Source organism: Lytechinus variegatus, chromosome 9 (genome assembly GCF_018143015.1).
Source record: "Lytechinus variegatus isolate NC3 chromosome 9, Lvar_3.0, whole genome shotgun sequence".
Lineage (NCBI taxonomy): Eukaryota > Metazoa > Echinodermata > Echinoidea > Temnopleuroida > Toxopneustidae > Lytechinus > Lytechinus variegatus.
This window is the reverse complement of record NC_054748.1, coordinates 27800079-27824458: the sequence shown is the minus strand read 5'-3', so window position 1 is coordinate 27824458 and position 24380 is coordinate 27800079. Positions and strand designations below refer to the sequence as shown.

The 24380-nt window shown below is 35.3% G+C and overlaps 1 protein-coding gene across 3 annotated transcripts in view; it reads right to left on the bottom strand.

Moving 5' to 3' along the window:
- LOC121421623 (N-acetylglucosamine-1-phosphotransferase subunits alpha/beta-like) overlaps positions 1 to 22614 on the bottom strand; it is a 41775-nt gene extending 19161 nt beyond the window's left edge. For 2 of the 3 annotated variants that reach the window (XM_041616384.1, XM_041616385.1), the window contains exons 1-14: positions 22507 to 22614; positions 20029 to 20167; positions 16392 to 16477; positions 13694 to 13837; positions 12058 to 12251; positions 10776 to 10849; positions 9881 to 10012; positions 9077 to 9154; positions 7805 to 7873; positions 7260 to 7313; positions 6461 to 6592; positions 5250 to 5420; positions 3776 to 3899; positions 3255 to 3317 (exon numbers count right to left, since the gene is read on the bottom strand). In XM_041616384.1, coding sequence (XP_041472318.1) covers positions 3255 to 3317; positions 3776 to 3899; positions 5250 to 5420; positions 6461 to 6592; positions 7260 to 7313; positions 7805 to 7873; positions 9077 to 9154; positions 9881 to 10012; positions 10776 to 10849; positions 12058 to 12251; positions 13694 to 13837; positions 16392 to 16477; positions 20029 to 20142 — 1435 coding nt within the window. In that variant the 5' untranslated portion in view covers positions 20143 to 20167; positions 22507 to 22614. The remainder of the gene's footprint in view (positions 1 to 3254; positions 3318 to 3775; positions 3900 to 5249; positions 5421 to 6460; positions 6593 to 7259; positions 7314 to 7804; positions 7874 to 9076; positions 9155 to 9880; positions 10013 to 10775; positions 10850 to 12057; positions 12252 to 13693; positions 13838 to 16391; positions 16478 to 20028; positions 20168 to 22506) is intronic. The other variant, XM_041616386.1, reaches the window with a different exon arrangement.
- Between the last annotated feature and the right edge of the window lie 1766 nt (positions 22615 to 24380).

Genomic DNA, 24380 nt, shown 5'->3' with positions numbered 1-24380 from the left:
CCCTGTTATAAATTCTCCTACTCGTATAACTTCAAACAGTGCAACACTTATTGATAATATTTTTACAAATGTCATAGATTCTAAACTTGATTCTGGTTCTTTAAGTGTTGATATTACTGACCATTTACCTATTTTTCTCATAACAAATATACAACTATCTAAGAATAAGAAAAAGAATCAAAATATATCTCGTAAGTTGTCAGTCGAAGGAATCAATAAGTTAAATCATGAGCTTTATAACTTAAACTGGTCCCCTGTTTATATATCTAATGATGTGAATGAAGCTTATAATATATTTCTATCCATGTTCATTGCTATGTTAGATAAGTGTTTACCTATTAAGACAAATAAAGTTCGTAATATAAAGATTCGGAAACCATGGATAACCCCAAAACTTATGAGATATATCAAACGCAAACACAAGTTATACAAACAATTTCTAAAAAATAAAACATCTTCCAGTGAAGTTAAATACAAAAGGCATCGTAACAAAGTTAATAATTTATTGCGCAATGCCAAGAAAATGTATTATTCTAATAAGTTAAGTCAAAGTAAAAACAATGTTAAAGGAACATGGTCAGTTATCAACAATATACTAAAAAAATCAGAAAAAAATACTCCAGACTATTTTATTTGTGATGAGAAAGAAATCAATGATCCACATAATATTGCCAAAGAGTTTAATTCCTATTTTGCTAACTGTTGTTCAATAGCACTGGAATCAACGTCTCCTGTTAATAATGAATGTAACATCACTATTGATAATTATCTTGCTGATAGCTGTCCAAAGTCAATATTTTTTAAGCCTATTACAGAATCTGAAATTGCTGAAATTTGTAAATCATTAAAAAACAGTTATTCATATGACTTTAATTATTTAAATGTTAATATTATGAAGCAAATTAGATACTCCATTGTGAAGCCTTTAGTACATATTTTTAACATGTCTATTGAAACTGGTGATGTTCCACTCAAATTGAAAATTGCAAAAATAGTGCCCATTTATAAAAAGGGAGATTGTCATGTTTTCAACAATTATCGTCCAATCTCTATTCTACCCTGTTTTTCTAAGTTGATTGAGAAATGTATTTATAATCGAGTGTACTCTTTTCTTTGTAGCCACAATATTATCACTAACAGCCAATATGGATTCAGAAAAAATCATTCTACTTCCCATGCAATTATAGACATTCAAGATAAAATTATTTCATCTATTAATAATAATAAGTTTGGGTTTGGGATATTTCTGGATTTGTCAAAAGCATTTGACATTGTGGATCACAATATCTTGTTATATAAATTGAATCACTATGGTTTACGGGGAACAGTTTTGAAATGGTTTACTAGCTACTTAGATAATCGCTACCATTATACATATTTTGCAAATTGTTCTTCAGACAATACTTTGATTAAATATGGCGTGCCTCAAGGGTCCATTCTCGGCCCCCTGTTATTTTTATTGTACATTAATGATATCACCAAATCCTCTAAAAATTTGAATATATACTTTACGCTGATGATACAACTCTGTTTTATACACAACCAAACACAGAAAATTTACAAGAAAATATTAAATCTGAACTCCGCAAAGTTATCACATGGTATGAGACTAATCGATTGATAATCAACTTCAATAAAACATATTTTGTTCCATTCCATAATAAATATAGCAATGTGAGTAATGAAGTAGAAAATATTGTCATATCCATTGACTCAAAACCTTTAAAAAAGTCAGATGATGTTAATTTTCTTGGTATTTATGTTGATAAAAATTTGCAATGGAAGGTACATTTAGACTATATAAACAACAAAATATCAAAGTGCGTCGGTATTTTATTTAAACTCAGACATTATTTACCCCTATCTGCTCTACTTATTTTGTATAATTCCTTAATATTACCTTATTTAATATATTGTATACCACTTTGGGGCAATTGCAATCAATCAAAGCTAAACACACTATTTAAACTACAAAAAAAAGCAGTCCGGATTTGCACAGGAAGTCATTATCTTGCACATTCTGCACCATTATTTAAAAAATTAAACATATTGAATGTTTATGACTTATACATTTATTATACTGCCGTTCTTGGATTCTTTTATTTTCAAAATGTTTTACCATCGAATGTTTTACAGATGTTTCAGATAAATAGCAATGTTCACAATTACAACACTCGAATAAACAATGATTTTCATTTATTTAAAGTTTCCTCAACATTCACAAAAAAATCATTCCGTTTTAGTTTTCCCACTGTTTGGAATTCCATTCCTCGTAACATACGATCATACACAAATCTAAACTTATTTAAAAGATGTCTTAAAAAATCCCTTTTATCCAAGTATTAATAATTTTGCTCTCCCTTTTTTTTTTTTTTTTTTTTTTTTTGATGTCATCCTACATTATTATAATGATATAGATATGCCTGTGTAATATATATTATAATTTCTTTTGAGAACTTATTCTCACAAGACCTCTGTGCTTTTCTTCTCAAGTTCTCTTTCATTCAATTATGATATTTAATCAAGGCAATGTTTTGTTTATTTATGAAATGATTTACTCTGTATTATTGTATGCATTTTTAATTTGTTTGCATTGTACATATGTTTTTTTTTTAACCTATTTGAATTTGAATGAATAAAGAATTGAATTGAATTTGAATGAATAAAGAATTGAATTGAATTGAAAATTGAATTGAATTAATGCAGTATCTTTCAGTGACAGGATCAAATTTATCAAACTGTGATAAAAGCACCCATTTAATAACGGAAGCTTCCTCAATATATGTGCTGATTTAAGCATAATCAATGTATGGAATGCGCATAGATTTATTCTTTGGGGCTTTTATGTCTATGTGAATGTGCATTATGAACACATCGAATCAAATGAAATTTGGGTATTGCTGAAGTCCATCATTTGAAATGTTGGTCTTTTTTACATCTTTAACATTGTTGGTGGTGCACACTTTCTTAGTATGAATGAATCAAATCAAATTAAATTAAAACATTCAAACAAATTATATCCAATCAAAACAAATCCTATTAAAACAAATCAAATCATATCCAATCAAAACAAATCAAATCTTATCTCATCAAAACAAATCAAATCAAATGAAATCATATCCAATCAAATCAAATCAATTCATATCCAATTAAATCTAGTCATATTACAAAAATCAAATCAGATCATATCAAATATTGCCTCAAAACAAATCAAATCAAATCAGATTAAACAATGAACATCTACCGTTACTCACTTTGTTCCATGTTGGTACCGCCTCCCATACCACCTCCGATAGCAGGACCCTGGGCCGATACACCTGGGGACAGAAAGAGGCAGTAATAATTATATAATAATTATACTTGCTTATAATGGCCCTAAAACTTACTTCAGCAGAAGTCTCCATATGCTCCACAGAGATGCTCCGTAATAATCAAAGCCTTAGCAACGCAGCAGGTCCCTATTTACCTCACCTGTTATCATTTTATAAATCTAATCGGTTGTAGTGACTCTATCGCAAAATTAGACTCAATGATAATTAGACTAAGTGGACATTAGACCAAATGTAGTGTAGACCAAATGGTAATTAGACCAAATGGGTTTAGTCCATGAAGTATCAGAATATCTGAAAACTAGACTAACCGCTTGTGATCCAAGCGAATATTAACCTGTTTGTACAGCTGGAGAGTAGAGAGGTGCAGGTGTAAATAAAATGTCAGGTGACCAATCCTCCAGGTCACATGACCCAATATCCACGTCAGGTGACCATTTACTTACCTTTGCAGTCGCCTCCATCCCATTCACATTCTGAATTATTGCAAGCTTTGTCACAGTAATTATCCTTGATCCATGATGATGGACACCCCTCAGCACAATTTGGAACAGGCCAAGTCAAATACACCTAGTATAAAACAATAGATTCAAAGTCAAATTCATATTCAATAATTCCTAACAGAAGAGATTTAAAAAAAATGATTTTATGAAGAAATTTGGCAATGATTTTTACTAATGTGTTATTTACTACTGAAAATCCTTCCATCTGGGTCAAATTTGAATTAATTGTTATGCCTTGTCTGATTTGTATTTTCAGGAGTTTTCTGATATTGTTTTCATATTGTTTGTACTTGTGAAATATGTAAAATAAAGTCAAATCAAATCAAATCAAATCAAATTTCATAAAGATTTGTCATAAAATCAAATGCACAAATTCTATGACAAATTTACGTTCAGTCAATCAGATTGAAGGATGTCAGTAGCTTTTATTGCAAATTTGTCATCATAACAAGTTTTATGAGATGGTGCCCTGATTTGCTAAGGAAACGATGTCAGAGAAAACCTCTGACAAACCTTACTACAACCCTCACCACCATCATCACCATCAAAATCATAATTACCACCAAACTACCACTCCACCACCACTACCACCAACACCACCATCACCATACTAGCCAACACCACCACCATCATCGCAACAGCCACCATCACCAACATCATCACCACCATCATCACCATCACAATCATAATTACCAACAGCACACTACCACTCCACCACCACTACCACCAACACCATCATCACAACAGCCACCACCACCATTACCAACATCATCACCATCACAATCATAATTATCACCACCACACTACCACTCCACCACCAACACCACTATCACCATAGCCAACACCACCACCATCATCGCAACAGCCACCATCACCATCATCATCACTGTCATCATCACCATCACAATCATAATTACCAACAGCACACTACCACGCAACCACCACTCCACCACTACCACCAACACCACCATCACCATAGCCAACACCACCACCATCACCTACAGCATCACCACCATCATCACGAGCACAATCATAATTACCAACAACACACTACCACTCCACCACCACTATCACCAACACCATCATCACAACAGCCACCACCACCATCACCAACATCACCAACATCATCACAATCATAATTACCACCACCACACTACCACTCCACCACCACTACCACCATCACCATAGCCAACACCATCATCACCACCACCATTATCACCAACATCATCATCATCATCATCACCACTACCACTATCACCACCACCACCATGATTAAACTATAACCCCAATTGCCCCCACCACTACCACCACAACTATGGCTACAAACATCTCCACCACCATCACCACAGCCACCACCAGAATCACCACCATTACCATAACCACCACCAAAACCACACCATCCATATTCCACCATTACCTTCTGCCCCGAAGCATGGGTGTAGAAATCATCCGGCCAGATATCCTTTCCAAACATCGTGTCGTCATTGAGGTAAATGAATTTCTTGGAGAGTCCTGGTATTCGATGCAGATGGGATTCAATGGCGGGAGAGCTGAAGGTTGGTAAGTGGGACTTGTTAACGAATATCTCCTGCACATGATAACAAAAAACTATATGATCAGGGAATGTACTTACAGTTTTTAGCATGCAATAGCATATCCAGCATCAACCATGACAAATAAATGTATGGGCCCATGCACAAGCATAATACAGTCACTATTGTCCCCAGACAATTGGGCCCATGAAATGCTTTGAAGGATATGATGCTGGATACGCGCCTGCCCTGCCACATTTATTTGTATCAAGAATTAGTGGATTTTCTTGATAATATGTAGGAAAATCCTTGCTTGGAATATAATCCACATACACAACACAAGATGCATTACTGTTTTACAAGGCATGCACTGCAAGTACTTAAAAGAGAAAATGAATTAGTATGATTACATAGATTATCATAGATTATATGCACAATTGCACAAAAATTTGTCCTTCGCACACTAACGGATTAAAATGTAAGTGCCAGCTGTGGTTGCGATCAGAAAATAAGTTTGAATAGAATCAAATAACACGAACCGCAAATAGTTAAAATGTATAAATAAAAATTTGTGCTTAATGATTCTGGCAGAAAGTGTGAAATTGCTGAGAAATTGACAGAATGGTACTCCAGCGAGATGTTGGGTCTTTTCCAAGCAATGATGATACACTGTTCCACAATTGCTTATCTGTGTTGGTGATTTTCACCCTCTGCCCTACGGGTCATGCTAAAAGGCAAGTTAACACCACCTATAATCCGCAGTTAATCTTAGACCACTTTCTTTTCTCACAATGTTTTTGCAAAGAAGGCTAATCCCACCTGTAATATGGAAAGATTTTGCCTTGCAAAATAGGAGGGTTAGCCAAGCAGTCGCGGTGCTAACAGTGAAATTTTGGGTTAAGAGTCGCGAGTGGGAAAAGAAGCCTAGCCACGCGAAAGAACGATCCTCCATGCATGCCCGAGGGGCGACGGGGCCAGCTTTATACATGTTATGGTACCATGGAAATACCGTGTGCTACATTCCCAATAACACATTTGCACCTGCGCATTATTTGCATTATATTCCTATATCCAGCAAGTTCACTATGGTACTTACATCATGAGAAACAAGAATCAACCTCGGATTGTCCAGGTTCAACCACGATGGTATCTGTCCGTTGGTGACAACATACACACGGCGTATCCAGGGTGCGTGTTTCTCCAATGAACGGAGCGAGTATCGCAATTCCTGTAATCCAAATAATAAAAGAAAACATTTATTTGAAACAGAATAAGAGCCCAAAACCTAATATTTAACAGATTTCAAACATAAAATTTACAACTACTTCTTCTTCTTCAATATTTATGAATTGGGAATAGGTATCACATTTACCGGTTCCAGAGAAATGATCATCAACGATGGAATTGTAATCTTTAGAAAGTGTCTTAAATCCTGTCTAAAACTTGTTAAGATTCATTTACCTGGATCATATTGTACGCTTTTCTCATATTCAATTGTTAAATAAGTGTATTGACCGTTTTTTTCCTTTTCAATGATTAATTCTTTGGAAAATGTGAATTTCATTGTCAAATCTGATTTAACCTCCTCTATTAGTAATTTCTTGTTGTACTTAATGAAAGTTCTTTAAATTTAGTTCCTATGCATTAGAAACCTAGTTCCAAGGATCTTTACAAAAATCTTGTCATCTTCATTACGAATATCAAATACTAGTATAATGTATACCATAATACTGTACACCATGAAAATGGTCTGAATTTTAATTTAGCATGATTATTTCATATGAAATTTTAAAAAATATCCTATGTAAAAATGGGCTGGTGAAGTGCAAAGGCATAATGCTGAACATAATGAATGGACCTGCCCACTGCTTAACTATACATCATTTCATTCTTACCTCATTATCTTCAAATCTATTTGGTGCAAAATCATCACCAGGTTTAGACTCCTCCTTAAAAAACAAAGAAAACAGAAAGAAAGAAATCATTATCAAAATAGAAATTCACTGCCTATTTCATGCATTTTGTATTATTACATTGAGCTTCAAAATAAAACGTGCATATAATCTCATTATTCATAGCTCAGCGTCTAGTGGGATTCGACCATTGACCAGCTTCATACAAAATGTTTGCTGATGTAAGACTTGGTCTAACAGCCAACACCAAACTTGAAATAAACAAGATATTTCAATTTATGTGACATTTGACCTATGTCCCATCTGTCAGATGTCAAATTGTCCCAATGCTACTTGCAAGCAAACCTACAATCATCTTTGCCCATGGGGACTTAAAGCTTTCATCAAGCATCATGAGCCCACTGCAAATGGTTACTGCTTAAATTAACTCTGAGAAATGAAAGTGATTTTTCCATTACGATTCAAAAACGCTTTAATTTCTGTGTGTGAACATGCTTAAGAGAGGAACAAAATGAAAAGAGACTTACATGCTCCATATTCCAGGCAAGATAGGCCTTGTTGACTTTCAGACTACTGCTTGTATTTGTCTTTTCTGCCTGTGGGGGAGACAGAAAAGAAATGTATTTTATGTAAGGACTCATGAGGGGGGGGGGGCAATATGCCATTTGGTCTACCATCTGCTTTGTAGGGAAGGGAAAGAGAAAAGTAATAAAGTATTACTCCTGTCATCCACATGACATGGAAGAGGAACCTAAGATTTTCGTGTGGAGAGGGTGAGAGGGAGGGGCTATATGCCATTTGGTCTACACCCACTTGGTCTACTTTCCATTTGGTCTTATTAAACATGGTCTGCTCCTAGTTTGTCTTCAACCAGTTTATCTACTAATCATTTAGTCTTATTGTCATTTAGCCAATATAACACTTGGTCTAATTTCCAGTTATATACCCAAGGGATGACTAGGAGCGGCAATATGCCATTTGGTCTACACCCACTTGGTCTACTTTCCTTTTGGTCTCATTAAACATGGTCTCATCCTAGTGTGTCTACAACCAGTTTAACTAATTATCATTTAGTCTAACTGTCATTTAGCCGATATACATGTATCACTTGGTCTAATTTCCAGTTAGGCCATACCCACTTCGTCTAATATCAACTTGGTTTAACATACCTTACTCTACATATATACGGTTAGATTAATTTTTTTATGAACCAAAGTTTGAGATTAAGTGGAAATGATCATCAGGGCATCACACTAAATGAGTATTAGACCAAGTAGGGTTTAGACCAATTGTAGTGTAGACCAAATGACAATCAAACCAAACTGATAGTAGACAAACAGGGTTTAGTTCGTGTAGTATCAGGCTATCTGAGAAGTACACCAACTGCTTGAATACCAATTGCATATAACCCAGCTGAGTATGTATGTACATGTACTTCATCAAGCCTAGTTAAAATCATGCTTTTGAGTATACAGTATGCAGGACAAGACCAAATCATCCAGTTCTTGACTACATCCTATAGCAACTCAACAGATACACTTCTTGGGCACCATTCTTCACAAGAATGCTTTGACAGTGGCCCTTACTAGTGCTGCCAAAGGAAGGAGGGCATGTGGATGCCAGCTCTTGGCATCCCTGACATACGGTCCATTGACATCATACGCTGATGCAAAAAAAGAGGGAAACCCATTTTGATCGACGTCAGATTCTAACATGCCCATTTAAAGGAATCGATGAAATTGCACACAATAGAATAGAAAATACTAAAACAGGCTGAATGTTGGACATTAGTTACTCACGTCTGATATGAGGTCATTTATAACATCAGGGTCAGTAATAAAGACGATGGCAAGACCAGCTACATTCTCTAGCAGAACCTGCATCGGGAAGAAAAAATGATAAAAGGAATTAATGAGAAGGATATTCTTCCTTTCCCTCTCCTCCACCTCCTTCAATCTTTTCCCTTTCTCTCTTACTCTTACACAATTTCTTTACCCAAATCCTTGTCATCATTTTTTTTCCTCTTTTGTTTGAGATCATTCTTTGTTTTGGCTTGTGAATCTTGTGCATGAACCATAGTACAGTTATCATATCATGGATTGACCTGCAATGCAACTCTGCGATATGAGTGCTTTATTACACTGTCTTGGGGTTTATTTCAAGTAGAAACTTTCCCTTGTGTACAGTATGTATGTTTCTTCTCAGTTAATAAAGATATCATTGCATGCATTGAGCTGCAAAGCAACTCAGCAGTATTTGTGCTGCTTATCCCTGTTTTTTTTTTTTAGTATAAAATTTCCCTTGTAATATGTTTTTTTTTCTTTGTTGTCAAGTGCTTACAGTCTTTGTTTTTACATCAATGACATAAATATTAATAAAGAAGTATTAGTTCCCTAGTGTACAGAATGTATGTTTCTTCTCAGTTAATAAAGATATTATTGTATGCATTGAGCTACAATGCAACTCTGCAACAACAGAGCTGATTATCACTGTTTTATTTTTTTTAAACAGAAAATTTCCCTTGTCTATTTGTTTTCTTTGTGCTTTTACTCCAAGGATATTAAATAATATCAATCAAGAAATTAAGAAGACACTTCGCCTACCTCTCCAACTTTCTCCTGGTAGGTCTGGGCTATCCTATTTTTCACTTGTTCTTCTGTTGTATCTTTCTCCACACCCGTAACTAGTACCCTGTCTTTTAGGGCAACACTTCCGGAAACCGTCCAATCAGAAGTCTATGAAAAATATGGAAAAGACATTTTTTCAAATATAATGCTGATGCCACTATTTCGATATCCAGTCAGACAAATCTGTTGGCCTTTAATAATGAAAGCAGAATAACCTTTATGTAGGCGTAGCTTCCAGGAAAATAAATAATATAATTTTTTATCATTAGACAAACATTCTCAACCAGTCCTCTACAGTCCTATGTAAAAACTTGTAAACAAAATATTTTTTGTGAAGCAATTTTTGAAAAACTTTACAGCAAATTGCGATGAGTTACCGGGAAAATTGTTCCCTGGGCTTCAAAAAATTTTCAATTATTTTCTTGTTTAATTTTATAGTTTTATGACCCAGCTTTTGCTTTCAAAGACTTTCGAAGTTTTTTTTTTCTTTTTGTTTTTAAGGGGCATTTTTTTGCTTTCCATGGCTGTTTAGGGCATTTTTTTATTTTTCCCTGTCTGCCTCGTACTTGGTGAGAACTATGCATTTAACAAAGAATTGTTTTAAAACTGCCGAAGTTAAGCTGAGTCTAAATATTATGATCAACGATATAGCTCTATATCAATTTCCTATTTACCCAGACATTTTACATACAACACCAGGGGCCTGTTTCATAAAGGAATTGCAACTGTTGTAACTTTGCCATAATGGCAACTGCCATGGTAACATGGCAACCAATCAAGGTTACCATGGTAGTTGCCATAATGGCAAAGTTACAACAGTTGCAAGTCCTTTATGAAACATGCCCCAGCTCTCGTCTATTTTACTACTTACAATGTATCCTTTCGATAATGTGTAGTTCTTGTTATTCAGTGTAATAGATTGTATTGCTTTCATCACTGCTTCAACTGGAAAAAAAGAAGCAGATTAAACATTCAAGACAGGTAGGTAGACAACACACAGCATAATAAAAAATTGTTTTAAAGAAAACTTTGATCCTGTATCCAAAGAAATATAATGTTAGTAAAGGCTTCAGAGACCTTTGATTTTGTGCCATGAAAATCTGGGAAGTCATGATTTCACTGACAAATTTTCTCTTAGCCAATCGGATGCAAGGATTTCAGTAGCTTGTAACATCGGTCAATGGAAATCACCAGCTATTTGTTACATGAAATGTTCAAAAGATCCGTGCCGGCCGCACAGAAACGTTGTTAGCCTAACAGAGCGCTAACAGTAAGCCCATTCACATTTTTCAGATTGTGAGGTCAAAACACTTACTGGTATTCCAATGTGTACTTGTAAGTAATGCATTATTGTAACAATAGGCATTGCTGGTACATTACCGGCTGTATCAGGTCCTCTTTTAGCGCATCGTTAGCGCTAACAAGGTTTCTGTGTTGTCAGTACTGGGCCCTGTCTTACAAAGAGTTACGATTGATCCAATCAATCATAACTCTATGGAAATCCATCAGTGTCACAATTTTTCTACAGGAAATTTTCAAAATATCCTTTGTAAACATAGAACACGCCAAATTGGCAAGAAATCAATGAATTCATGGATATACATTCATATCTAGAATTTTTTTTTCAAACGAACATGCATTTTATATGTTGACTTTGCTGGCTTTCCACAGTAGCGATTGATTGGATCCATCACAACTCTTTGTGAGACGGGGCCATGATCTTGTGCATATGACTTCAATCACAGACGAAAAGAAACAAAAAAAAATAAGATAGCAGGATTAACAAATTATATCATTATGGCCAGGGTCCTGTAACACAAAGGTTGGCGATTAATCATATGCTTGATTTTTACGATTGATTGCAAGTCAATGCAATCAAATGTAGAAAAAAGTTCTACGATCATTGCTAAGCTTTGTGTTACACGCTCCAGGGCTTAAACTTAATCCAAGGTTACCCAGATCTTGTATGGCCTGTTGACTTATAGCCTCAGTGCCCTTTTTGCTAGCCTTGGATACATTTGTGCCCTTATTGAAAATTTTTCCCAATTTGTGCTGTATTACAAAAATGCACCATTTTGAAAAGTGGCCGTGCCCAAAACCAAGGGCCTGAATACGATCATGATGACGAAGTTGATGACAAATTCAGAACTTACCTTCTTCGCGTTTTGAGAACTGAAGCATTGTATTTGTTTTTCCACCTTCTTTTGTGACGTTTGAAATCTTGTTGACCTTACGTAACGACTGTTCTATAGAACTGAGTTGACTTATTGTAAGTGACTTATCCAAAAATGGGCTGGTCATTATGGCTGAACTGGCTATACAGTCTTTTAACCTGCACTGGAAAGAACTGATGAGAAACAGAGAGAGAGATTTAACAAACAAAATATAAAGTATGTCCAATGAGAGGCCTATACACACACAATCATTCACAGAGGTGGTTTTGAAAACCCATGGTTGAGTCCATGGTTTATGCAGATTTCCTGTATAAATAACGCTTAATTTAGCCCGTATCGGGCTCGTGTATAAAACATGTTTAATGCTGATGCGCATATTTGTCACAGTGCGCCAAACTGCCGCCTGTTACCATGGTTAGATACGCTATTTCATTCATGAGTCCACTGTTTTTATTCATGAGTCCACTCATCATGATAATTCCTAACTACTACCTTCCTCATTATCTTCATCATCACCATCATCATCATCCTTATAACCACAGCCTTCATCGTCATCAAAATCGTCATCATAATCATCATCATAATCATCATCATTACCATTATCATCGTCACCGTCACCATCACCATCACCATCATTATCACCATAATCATCACTGTCGTCATCATCACCATCATTGCTATCATTACCCTCATCAGTATCATTACCACCACCATAATCATCATCATCATCATCATAATCACTGTCATCATCACCTTCATCATCATCACCTTCATCATCATCAGCATCATCATTATCATCATCATCACCATCATCATCATTATCATCAACACCATCATCATCATTATCATCACCTTCACCATCATCACCATCACCATCATCACCACCATCATCATCATCACCATCATCATCATCACCATCATCATCATCACCATCACCACCATCACCACCATCATCATCATCACCATCACCACCATCATCATCATCATCACCATCACCATCATCATCATCATCATCATCACCATCATCACCATCATCATCATCACCATCACCATCATCACCACCATCGTCATCACCATCATCATCATCACCATCATCATCATCATCACCATCACCACCATCATCATCATCACCATCACCATCATCACCACCATCATCATCATCACCATCACCATCATCACCATCACCATCATCATCACCATCACCATCATCACCATCATCATCATCACCATCATCATCATCATCACCATCACCACCATCATCATCATCACCATCACCACCATCATCATCATCACCATCACCACCATCATCATCACCATCACCATCATCACCACCATCATCATCATCACCATCATCACCATCACCATCATCATCATCACCATCACCATCATCACCACCATCGTCATCACCATCATCGTCATCACCATCACCATCATCACCATCACCATCACCACCATCATCACCATCACCATCACCATCATCATCATCATCATCACCATCACCACCATCATCATCACCATCCTCACCATCATCACTGTTATCCTCATCATCATCCTCATAGTCATCATAACCATCACCTTCATCATCACCATCATCATCGTCAATTGACACACTCACCTTGTGCTATTTTTTATTTCATCAGGGGTTGTGGCAGTACTCGATTCAATTTCTTTCTTTAGTAGCTCCAGATCTTTCAAAAGCTTTGGATCCGAGCCATTCACCCACGTATACACTGCATCAATGGGTATCGGAAGACACATCCTATGTGATGAAAACAAATGAGAATTGTGTGTCATTATTTTTAGTGTTTCTTCTTCAAATCCAAATTTCAATTGAAGTTCAACTTTATTTCCACAGTTACAAATATACAAATATATACAAATTATTTACATTAAAACATTATTACACATGTGGAGAGGTCATAGAAAGCACAACTGTTTGTATAAATTGGCCCCATACTGATAACAATAAATCATATTAATATGTGTAATATGAACAATAACAATATATAACAGTGTATCAGCTCATTTCATTCCTTTTTACTTTCTTGAAGTCGAAGATTGCTCACAAGTCTTTCAAAATTCTCGTAATATTTTGAATCAAACATTTCATGACAACCTCTGTTTGAATTTTTCATGACCTCAATTAGGAGTGGGCTATACATGGGTCAAAAATACTTTTTTTGTAATTTCAATATGGGAACAGTTTTTTTTATTCCTTGTAATGTATCTCAACATGAAATGACAATATTTTTTGTCTTGGGTCCGAGAAAAAAGTGTGCCGGGCCAAAATCCAAAATGGCCGCCAAAACCACCCAAAATCACAGTTTTGGCCACAACTTCTTTATTTGGTGGTCTTTTTCTTTGGTTTTGGTGTCTATTCATATGTATTTGGGGGCAGGCAATTTGTTTTTCCTATAATTAGTACTTTTAAACCATTATATGTAGAGTTAAAAGGTAATTATACCAAAATTTTTCAATTTTTATAGCCTTTTTTCAGCCAAAAAGTAGATTTTATCGTCCTGGGGTTCTTGGATATTAGATGGTACGAGGTCAACAATAGCAAGCAGCTTCATAGAGCTATATCGCTTTTATTCCTCTACTATGGGTTTTACGGATATATTTTAAATTAAAAAAAATGTTAATTATCCATAGGGGCTATACAGTATACAATGTACTGTACATACTGCACTGCATAAATGCATTGGCCACCATGACAAGGCATGTATAAACTATAGTGTTATACATGTAGAAATGAGCTCTTAGGTTTAGAATTAGATGCCTCAGAAATTGAAGATATATTTTGTCTCAGAAACTGAGGACATGTTTTGTCAAATATGCTAATTCAGGGGGCGGAGAAAGCTAATTAACCCCACATCATGGCATTTACACTAGATATTCTGGGCCCCGTTGCATAAAAATTTACCATTATGTTAACTTAATGGTAACTTACATGGAATCCTTGGTTCTGATTGGCTGTTGATCAATGTTACCATGATTATATAGTTACCTGACCCCATAAACATAGGCAAGTTAGACACCACAACCAGGTAAAAAAGCCTCCAAATGAAGAAGATATGGCTACATGTAGATATGTGATGTACGTATATGATATGTGATATTTTATGTGCAATTTACGTTGCTGGTTTCATCATGTACATCAGCTGACAAGCAATCAAATTCACAATTCACAATCTAATTTTAAACCTTAAGAGCTTATTTCTATGACACTATAGTTTATATACAGGCCTTGTCATATGTCATGGTGGTCAATATATATGCAGTGCAGTGTGTACAGTAATAGTACATTGTATACTGCATTGCCCCTATGGATAATTAACATTTTTATTTAAAAAGATATATTTCACAAATATCCGTTAAACTTATATCAGAGGAATAAAAGCAATATAGCTCTAAAAAGCTGCTTGCTATTGTTGACCTCGTACATGTACCATCTAATATCCAAGAACTCCAGGACAATAAAACCTACATTTGGCTGAGAAAAGGCTATAAAAATTTGAAAATTTAGGTATAATTACATTTTAACTCTACAAATAATGGTTTAAAAGTGCTAATTATAGGAAAAACAAATTGCCTGCCCCCTAAAACATATGAATAGACACCAAAACCAGAGAAAACGACCACCAAATAAAGAAGTTGTGGCACAAACTGTGATTTTAGGGGGTTTTGGTGGCCATTTTGGATTTTGGCCCGGCACACTTTTTTCTCGGACCCGAGACAAAAAATATTGTCATTTCATGTCGAGATAAGGTAAAAGGAACACAAAAAAACTGTTCCCACAGTAAAACCAAAAATCACCCATTTATAGCCCACTCCTACCTCAATGCATAGAAAGCAAAATAGCTGTAATACCATTAAGGCAATAACATTCAAATTTGTAATGAGTAGTGTAGATGTACTTGTAACCCATTTCTCATTGACTGCCTTTGTTCAATCTGGGGGCCGTTTCATAAAGACCTTCGTAAAGTTAAGAGCAACTTTACCAAGAACTGGTGAACCTTTCTTACGTTCTTAATAATCACCATTGAACATTTAATGGCAAAAATCATTTGCCATAAGAAAGGATCACCAGTCGTTCTTAAAGTCGCTCTTAACTTACGAAAGGCTTTATGAAACACCCACCTGTTCTGATTTTTTTATATATCTAACCCCAATTTCATGGTTTATGGGCAAGAAATTGAAATAAAAATAAAATAAAAAATAATGTCATGTACATGCAAATGCAATAGTGAGGGGGTAAGGGGAGGGAGGGTGGGGGGGGGTAGCACGTACACAGAAATATTTTTCCCTCTCACCTGTTTTCAAATGCTGTGTTTGCAATGTTGTCATGGTAAATATTGAATAGCCTTGAGTATCTATCTTGACTCCATTCAATTGCCACCTGTACACAAATAAAATAAAAGGATAAATTACACATTTACTCACATTCCTGTTCCCAATGCACTTCTCTTTCTTTCTTTCTTTCTTTCTACATGTATCTCCCATCCCCCCCACCTTCTCTCTCAAAATACATAAACGTGTGTGAAGCTGGTTGATCCAACCTGCCTCCCCCCCCCCCCCCCCCCCCCCGATCTCAGTGACCATTAACTGTAGCATCCAAATTTGGGCAAACAAGGTACGCATGTCAAGAATGTAGATCTTATTCATTTTCCAATTAATGCATGAATACCATTTTTTCTTGAATTCTATCATTTCTCACTTTCTTGCTTAACTTAAAGTGATTGGTTAACATTGGTTTGACTTTTAAAAAATCTGAGCTAGAAGGTCACACTTGTCACCTGTGTCTGTGATATGTTACAAAAATGAAGCCCAGAAAAAATTGTGTTCGAAAATAATTATTTAGTGCTTCAAAAATTGAAATATAAAGTGACCGGAAACAGCATCTTAATTTCATCCCATACACTTATGTGTACTATTTAGGCGTCTATAAGACGCCTATTTAGAAAATCAGGGTTTGCCTTGTAGTTTTAGCTTTTCATTCTCAATAATGGTTGTTTTCAGGGTTTATTAGTTCTAATACATGCACTTGTACACATGTTTCATATTGGTTTGAGAATTTTTTAAATCGGCTGCTGACAAAGTTAAACAATACCTTTAATATTACGTTCTTCAATGTTTTATCCCACAATTCATAAAGGTGAATATTCAAATAAGTCCTTGAGTGGGGAGGACCTAATCCCCCCCCCCCCCTGTTCTTCAGTACTACATTGTATTTGCACAAATTTAATTTCTTTAGTACACTCTACATACATGTACATGATTGTAATTGAGGGAAAAATCTGAATAATTGCACAGCTGGTAAACAAATATGTAAAGTCAACAGATATTGTGATCACGACACAGATTTACCATGTGCTATTTATTTTCCAAACATCTTTTCTTTCAATATTGTGCAAATAGTGTAGAAGACTAAGTAGACATACAATAGTCTCCTATAATAGTCTCCAAAATGTCAAGTACATGTACCTGAAATCAATTAATCCTGTAAATATATGTTTGTAAAGGACAAGTCCACCCCAACAAAAACTTGATTTGAATAAAAAGAGAAAAATCCAACAGGCATAACAATGAAAATTTCATCAAAATCGGATGTAAAATAAGAAAGTTATGGCATTTTAAAGTTTTGCTTCATTTCACAAAAGTTATATGCACATCTCGGTCGGTATGCAAATGAGGAACTGATGACATCACTCACTCACTATTTCTTTTGTATTTTATTATATGAAATATTTTTTATTTTCTTGTCATTGTCATGTGAAATGAAGTTTCATTCCTCCCTGAACACGTGGAATTCCATTATTTTAACATTTTGTGCTTCAGGCAAGGAGGTCCTAATCGTCAAATTCGTAAAAATTGAAATATTGTATAATTCAAAAAATAAAAAAAAAAATAGTGAGTGAGTGACATCATTGACTCTCTCATTTGGCTTTAACTGGCTCGTTCATATAACTACATGTATTTTGTTAAAAATAAAGCGAAACTTTGAAATGTCATAACTTTCTTATTTTACATCCGATTTTGATGAAATTTTCAGCATTGTGCTTGTCTGATTTTTCTCTATTGATTCAAATCAACATTTTTCAGAGGTGGACTTGACCTTTAACCAAGAGAGCTATGAACACAACTTTCATGAGTTTAAACTTAATCTGAATTTGAACATCAATTTGGCAATAATCATTCTGAAATATGATCTTTTAAGATCAATAAGAAATTGTTGTTGTTACTAACAATCTAAATGAAAAGTCTATTACTTTACAAACATCTCACCAAATTCATTAATGCCTGAATCTTTTGTTATCGAATAATGGCCATCATTATTACTTCATCTTAATCTGACTGAAAATGGCTCTCAGACTAAAAATGGGTAAATTTCGGTAAAATCAACTTTTAACTCAACAAATAATGATTTCAAAGTACTTTTTTTAGGGGAAAAACAAATTGCTTGCCCCCCAAAAAAACATACAGACACCAAAACCATAGAAAAGGACCACCAAATAAAGAAGTTGTGGCCAAAACTGTGATTTGGGGGGATTTTGGCGGCCATTTTGGATTTTGGCCCAGCAGGTTTTTTTTTCTCGGACCCAAAACAAAAAATACTGTTATTTCATGTTAAACATTGCAAGGAATAAAAAAAATGTGCCATATTAAAATAACCAAAAAAGTGTTTTTGACCCATGTATTTCAGAAGCTAAAATTCAGAAATTTTGAATTTGCCAGAGTCTGAAAGAGCAACTCTTTGGCTCTTACCACTGACAACATGCATGATTTTCTTTCAAACAATTTGACTATTTACAGGATGCTATGTCAGGAAAGCTTATCCAACATCATTATTTGAAAGTGTCAGTGCTAATACAAACGAAGAATGGGAAATTTCATTAAAGAAACGTTGTTTATGAGCTACTGTGTATTAGGCGAGAGTCATGTCAGAATTTTTCTGTTCCGGAATCCACATGTATTGTGCTGCTTGGAAACCGGCATCCCGATAAATGAATTCACGAACAGGGAAGTAAAAAAGAAACATTCATTAAAAAAACAAGAAAAATCAAAGAACTTGCCAATGTTTATGTGGCCATCTTGTTCTCTTTGTTAGTAGCTAAGCTACAAGACGCATATAGTCTGCTGCCCTCGTAGCTTAGCTACTAACAAATAGAACAAGATGGCCACGTAAACATTGGCAAGTCTTTTCCCGTCTTCTCATGACATTTTTCTCGGTGGTCACCTGAAATGTAACAAAGATTCCTGGGTTATCATTGGCAAGACTGTACTCGCTAATTATGTTAAGATATTCAGAAGAAGAAAATGTTTAAACAATTTGTTATGTATTTATTACATTGTTTTATCGGAATACCGGAACCCGCACACATCAGACAGATTCCGGTAATCCATCCATTCCGACCCAAGCCTACTGTAAATCAAATTATTCATGTCAAATGAAATTTATATTGAATTAAAGAGAAATTCCAGCTCTGGTAACGATCTACAAATGACTTTTTACAGAATCTAATATAATGATCACCCGAATGTCTGTTTGTATGAATAAAATATATGTGCCAAAGGATTCTGGAAGAAATTGTGGAATTGCTGAGAAATAAGCAAAATAAGCACGGATTTGGTCACTTCCGTCGAGTCTTTATTCCAGCAAGAACAATACACTGTCCCACGTGTGCCTATGTGTGTTGGCGATCTTCAATGTGAACGTATTTCAGCTTAGATTTTATGATTTCACAAAGTTCAGTTTATGTAACTGTACCAGATCTAGATCCGCGATGATAGAGTCATACTTAACCTTGGTTTTACACACTTTCTCAGGAACTTAGTGTTTTACTGCAACTACTTTCATTTAGCTTTAAATCCATATTCGTGGAAAACTTAAAGCAACTCCATGTAACACCACCCAGTGACTATAATAAAACTGTAGTGAACAAAGCTTACCTCTCCAAATTGAAATGCTGAGACAATGACAAGGACTATACCGCTAAAGATGAGGAGAACGCCGTAGCGATGAGAAAGGAATGTATATGTCTGCTTCTGTACTATTTTAAACATCTTGCTTCATAAGTTATTACGGTGCCTGGCATGAAAGAGAGAAAATGCAGTTATATTATGAATTCTTAATATGAATAGCAATAATTATCATCACCATTATGATCATCATCATAAGGAGGAGGAGAGAGAGGAGGAGAAGGAGAATAAGAGGAAGAGGATGAAGGAGAACAAGAAAAAGAAGATGAAGGAGAAGAAAAAGAAGAGGAAAAAGAAGAGGGAAAAGAAGAAGAGGAGAAAGAGAAAGAGTAATAGGTTAGTAGTAGTAGTAGTAGTAGTAGTAGTAGTAGTAGTAGTAGTAGTAGTAGTAGTAGTAGTAGTAGTAGTAGTAGTAGGAGTAGTAGTAGTAGGAGTAGTAGTAGTAGAAGTAGTAGTAGTAGAAGTAGTAGTAGTAGTGGTAGTGGTGGTGGTACATGTACATTGTAGTAGTAGTAGAATGCTAATGCAAGGTTCCTATACAGACAAACCTTGCACAGTGAACAGGGGCCATGGAAGCGGGGGGGGGGGCCCTCTTTTTTCCAAAACAATGTACAAAAACATAAAAATTACCTTATCATTGTGATTTTCTGCATGGTCTGCCCCCCTCCCCCACTTTGAAAACCCCTGGTGAATGTCCTATGACTGTCGATTTTCAAAAATGGTTGCTGACTTTTTGAAAATCGACAGTCACAGGAAATTGCTTAATAAGTAACAGTAGAAATGTTTGCTTGAAATCAGTCTAAGTAAGACCAAACAAACTATGAATTGACAGTATTAACATACTGGACATTTTATTTCTGATTAAAAAATTGCTTTTGATGAGGTTTGACTGTAGAGAATATGAGCTGTATGATGGCGCTAATCAAATTCACAATAAACGCTATCCTTTTGATATTTGAGGAAATAAGAGAGCAAATAAAATCAATACCATCTGATCAGAAGAGTCATTGCGTTTACTCTTCATCATCAATGATGGAACATCTTTGGAAATGCATTCTTTAATAATTAAAAAAAAAAGAGAAAAAAAAAAAATGTATACACCTTGAGCATAACCAGCAGTTAGTTTGTAAACAAGCAGTAGATCTTTACCTAAATGTCCACACTTTCTGAATCAAAGACTCTAGAAATAAAAAGATGGGACAAATTTTGTGTAATGCTTTACATCGATATGCGGGTGAGATGGAACAAGTGTCTACCAGTAGTCTTTCCCTTATATCGTCTTTGGTTTCATGTGCCCTCTATTGATGAAAATGGCTGTCCACTAAATGCTACATGTAAAGGACCCTCCTTAACAAAAGAAAAAATAAATAAATAGGTGAAAAAAGGGGCTTCATATCATGAAGTCTACTACAGCCACGTGCCAGCTTTGTAACAAGGAAGATAAAGACGGAGATCATTTTGTTGGATCCTGTGCATATTTCTTATCTCACAGAGAGAACACCTTCTTACAAAACTGAAAAGAAGGCATATGCAAGATGAAATATCATGCCTATATGACCCCTTCAAGAACAACAATTATAGTAGAGACTAGAGTGGTACTCTAACAAAGCTTTCTTAATCTTCCTTCTTCAGTTTGCTGTCAACTTGTAACAGATACTCTCGTTATTTTTATCTAAAATTCATATGACATACTGGTAGATCTATGAATTGATTATGTATGGTTGGAACTACCCCTTATCGACCACCTAATCTTCTAAGCATCGTATCTGCAAAAATATTCATCAATTTTACCCAGTTTTCGTCTCATTTGCGCAGAAAATTGAGCAGATCAGATTCCCATGTTTCATTCATGTTGAAATTGTTGTGTTGTGCCTGTAATTTTCATTTGGACAGCGCATGCTATGTCATGAACCCATGGGTGTGTACTACGAGGAGACTTTTTAGAAATTTTAGACTCTATTTCATTTCGTTTAATGACATTGTTTAAATAATGACATAATGTCACTGTCACTGATTGATTTTAAAAATCATACTTTTTTTTCTTTTATCTGTTTATTTTTCAATTTCTTTGAAAAAAATTAGGCCTACCAACTATTTGCATTTCGACAATAAAAACCAAGAAACTTAAATAAAATTTCATTTGGTTCAGCAGATTGAAGGAATGAGGGCACCTGAGCAATAATCACTTTGCCTTTGCCCTTTGGCTGGCCATTTTTTTTTCTGGCGCGGCGTCTGGCGCTGGCGAGATCTGAGGCTGAGCTGTAGTGTAGGCATTTTATGCATCAACAAAATATTATACGTGGGACTGTACAAAATACTTACGCGAAACAAGACCTCCCAAGCCAAGCTTTTGGCATACCATCACATAAGAAATAATTCTATTAACAATGTACTTCAAGATTTAATTAGTTGAAAATTAAATAAACAAACGCTTAGAAATAAACTCACCACACTAGAAAATTTGAGGTTTAATCAATTGTCTCCGAAATTTTGGCACGGACACCACATAGCAAATCCAATGATGTGGAATACGTTGCCAATTTGCTATCCTTTGATGATGATAATATGAACTGGGGCCCGAATGCGTAGCAGAAAGAGTTGCAATCGATCGCAACTCAAAATATCATGTGCAACTTGATTTTCAACCAATCAACAGCGCACATTTGGGACTTACGATTGATTTTTTGACTTGCGTTTAGATCTAAACGCAACTCTTTCTGCAACGGGCCCCAGGCCTAGTATAGCTGTGGATGAAGCCCATAGATGATAGAGATATATATACTAATAACGCGTAATTAGTACACCTCTCTATGGCATAGAATTTTGCCCTTTTTACACAGGATTTTCTTAACCCCGGACTATCGCTAACCCCGTACTATCCTTAACCCCGTACTATTCTTTTTCCTTTTCACACATGCCAAATTGTTATTGCTAACCCCGGATAAGGAATGCTTGCTTTTTACACACGAAACTCGCTAACCCCGGACTAGTGGTTTTTGTCGATCATTCGTAGTACAAGTGCTTCACTCGCAATTTCCTTAACCCCGTACTATTTAAGCTTAGCCCACTTTCGTTTTACACATGCGATCTTAACCCCGTACTATTGCTCTTAGCACCGCAATTGGTGGGATAACCCTGCTTTTTTGCAGGGCCAAATAATCCCGTACTATAGGTGGGGTTAGCCCACTTTGCAAAAACGCTGTGTAAAACGAAAGTGGGCTAAGCTTAACCCCGTACTATAGGTGGGGCTAAATTGCCATTTAGCCCCACCAATAGTACGGGGTTAAGGAAATTTTAGCCTGTCTAAAAAGGGTACTCCGAGCCAGGGTACGTGTGTAAAATTAAAGGGGAAGTTCACCCTGATAAAAGTTTGTTATAAAAATAGCAGAAAAAAATATTGCCAAAATGGACCCATCACTTCTTCGGGCGTCGTAGAGCCAACCACTTATCTGAACCCTACCCATTCTAGAATAGCCTGAATAAAAAGGCACATTCATCCTAATCAAATAGGATCCTATCAAATATTATTGATATTTTTACAGGCCTATATCTTATTATTATAATATTTTATTCTGAAGATAATTCCGATGATCAATGTATGAATTTACGCTACTGATAATGTGCAAAATCGGATCATCCATACGATAAACTTTTTCTTTTATAGGCATTATAATGATACATGAAATATATTGACATTTTCCCTAATATTAGTTTGAGTCCGTTCACAAATTGAGCAATATTGTCAAAAAGCCATATTGCTATACCATTATTGTAATTCAATTCAGGCCCCACGTCTGCAAAGTAGAAATATAGACTAACAAATGAAATATGCCTAACTATGGGTAGGAATATATATAACCCTGTACATATAGGCCTATGATTTACCCCTCTTTATTCAAATCAACTTTTTGTTGGGTTGGATAATTCATTATTTTTTTAGGTACATATATATATATATATAATTATGTCTAGTGTTGATACTTTAATATTTTTCTAACACTCCTCATTTTTTATCATTAAAGGGGAAGTTCACCTTGACAAAAAGTTAATTGTAAAAATAGCAGAAAAAATAATAAAAAATATTGCCGAAGGTTTGAGAAAAATTCATCAAATAATTAAAAAGTTATTATAATTTCAATTATTTGATTTGTGACGTCATATGCGAGCAGCATTCCTACATAGCGAATGGTAAAAAATCAATGAAATGTCATTTTCTCAGAAAATTGAAAACGGTTTTCACTGTACCTTTAGTATATCAATAGACAAATCATTTCAAACCCGATCATGAAAAGAAAACAAAATTAAGTCATCAGGAACCATAC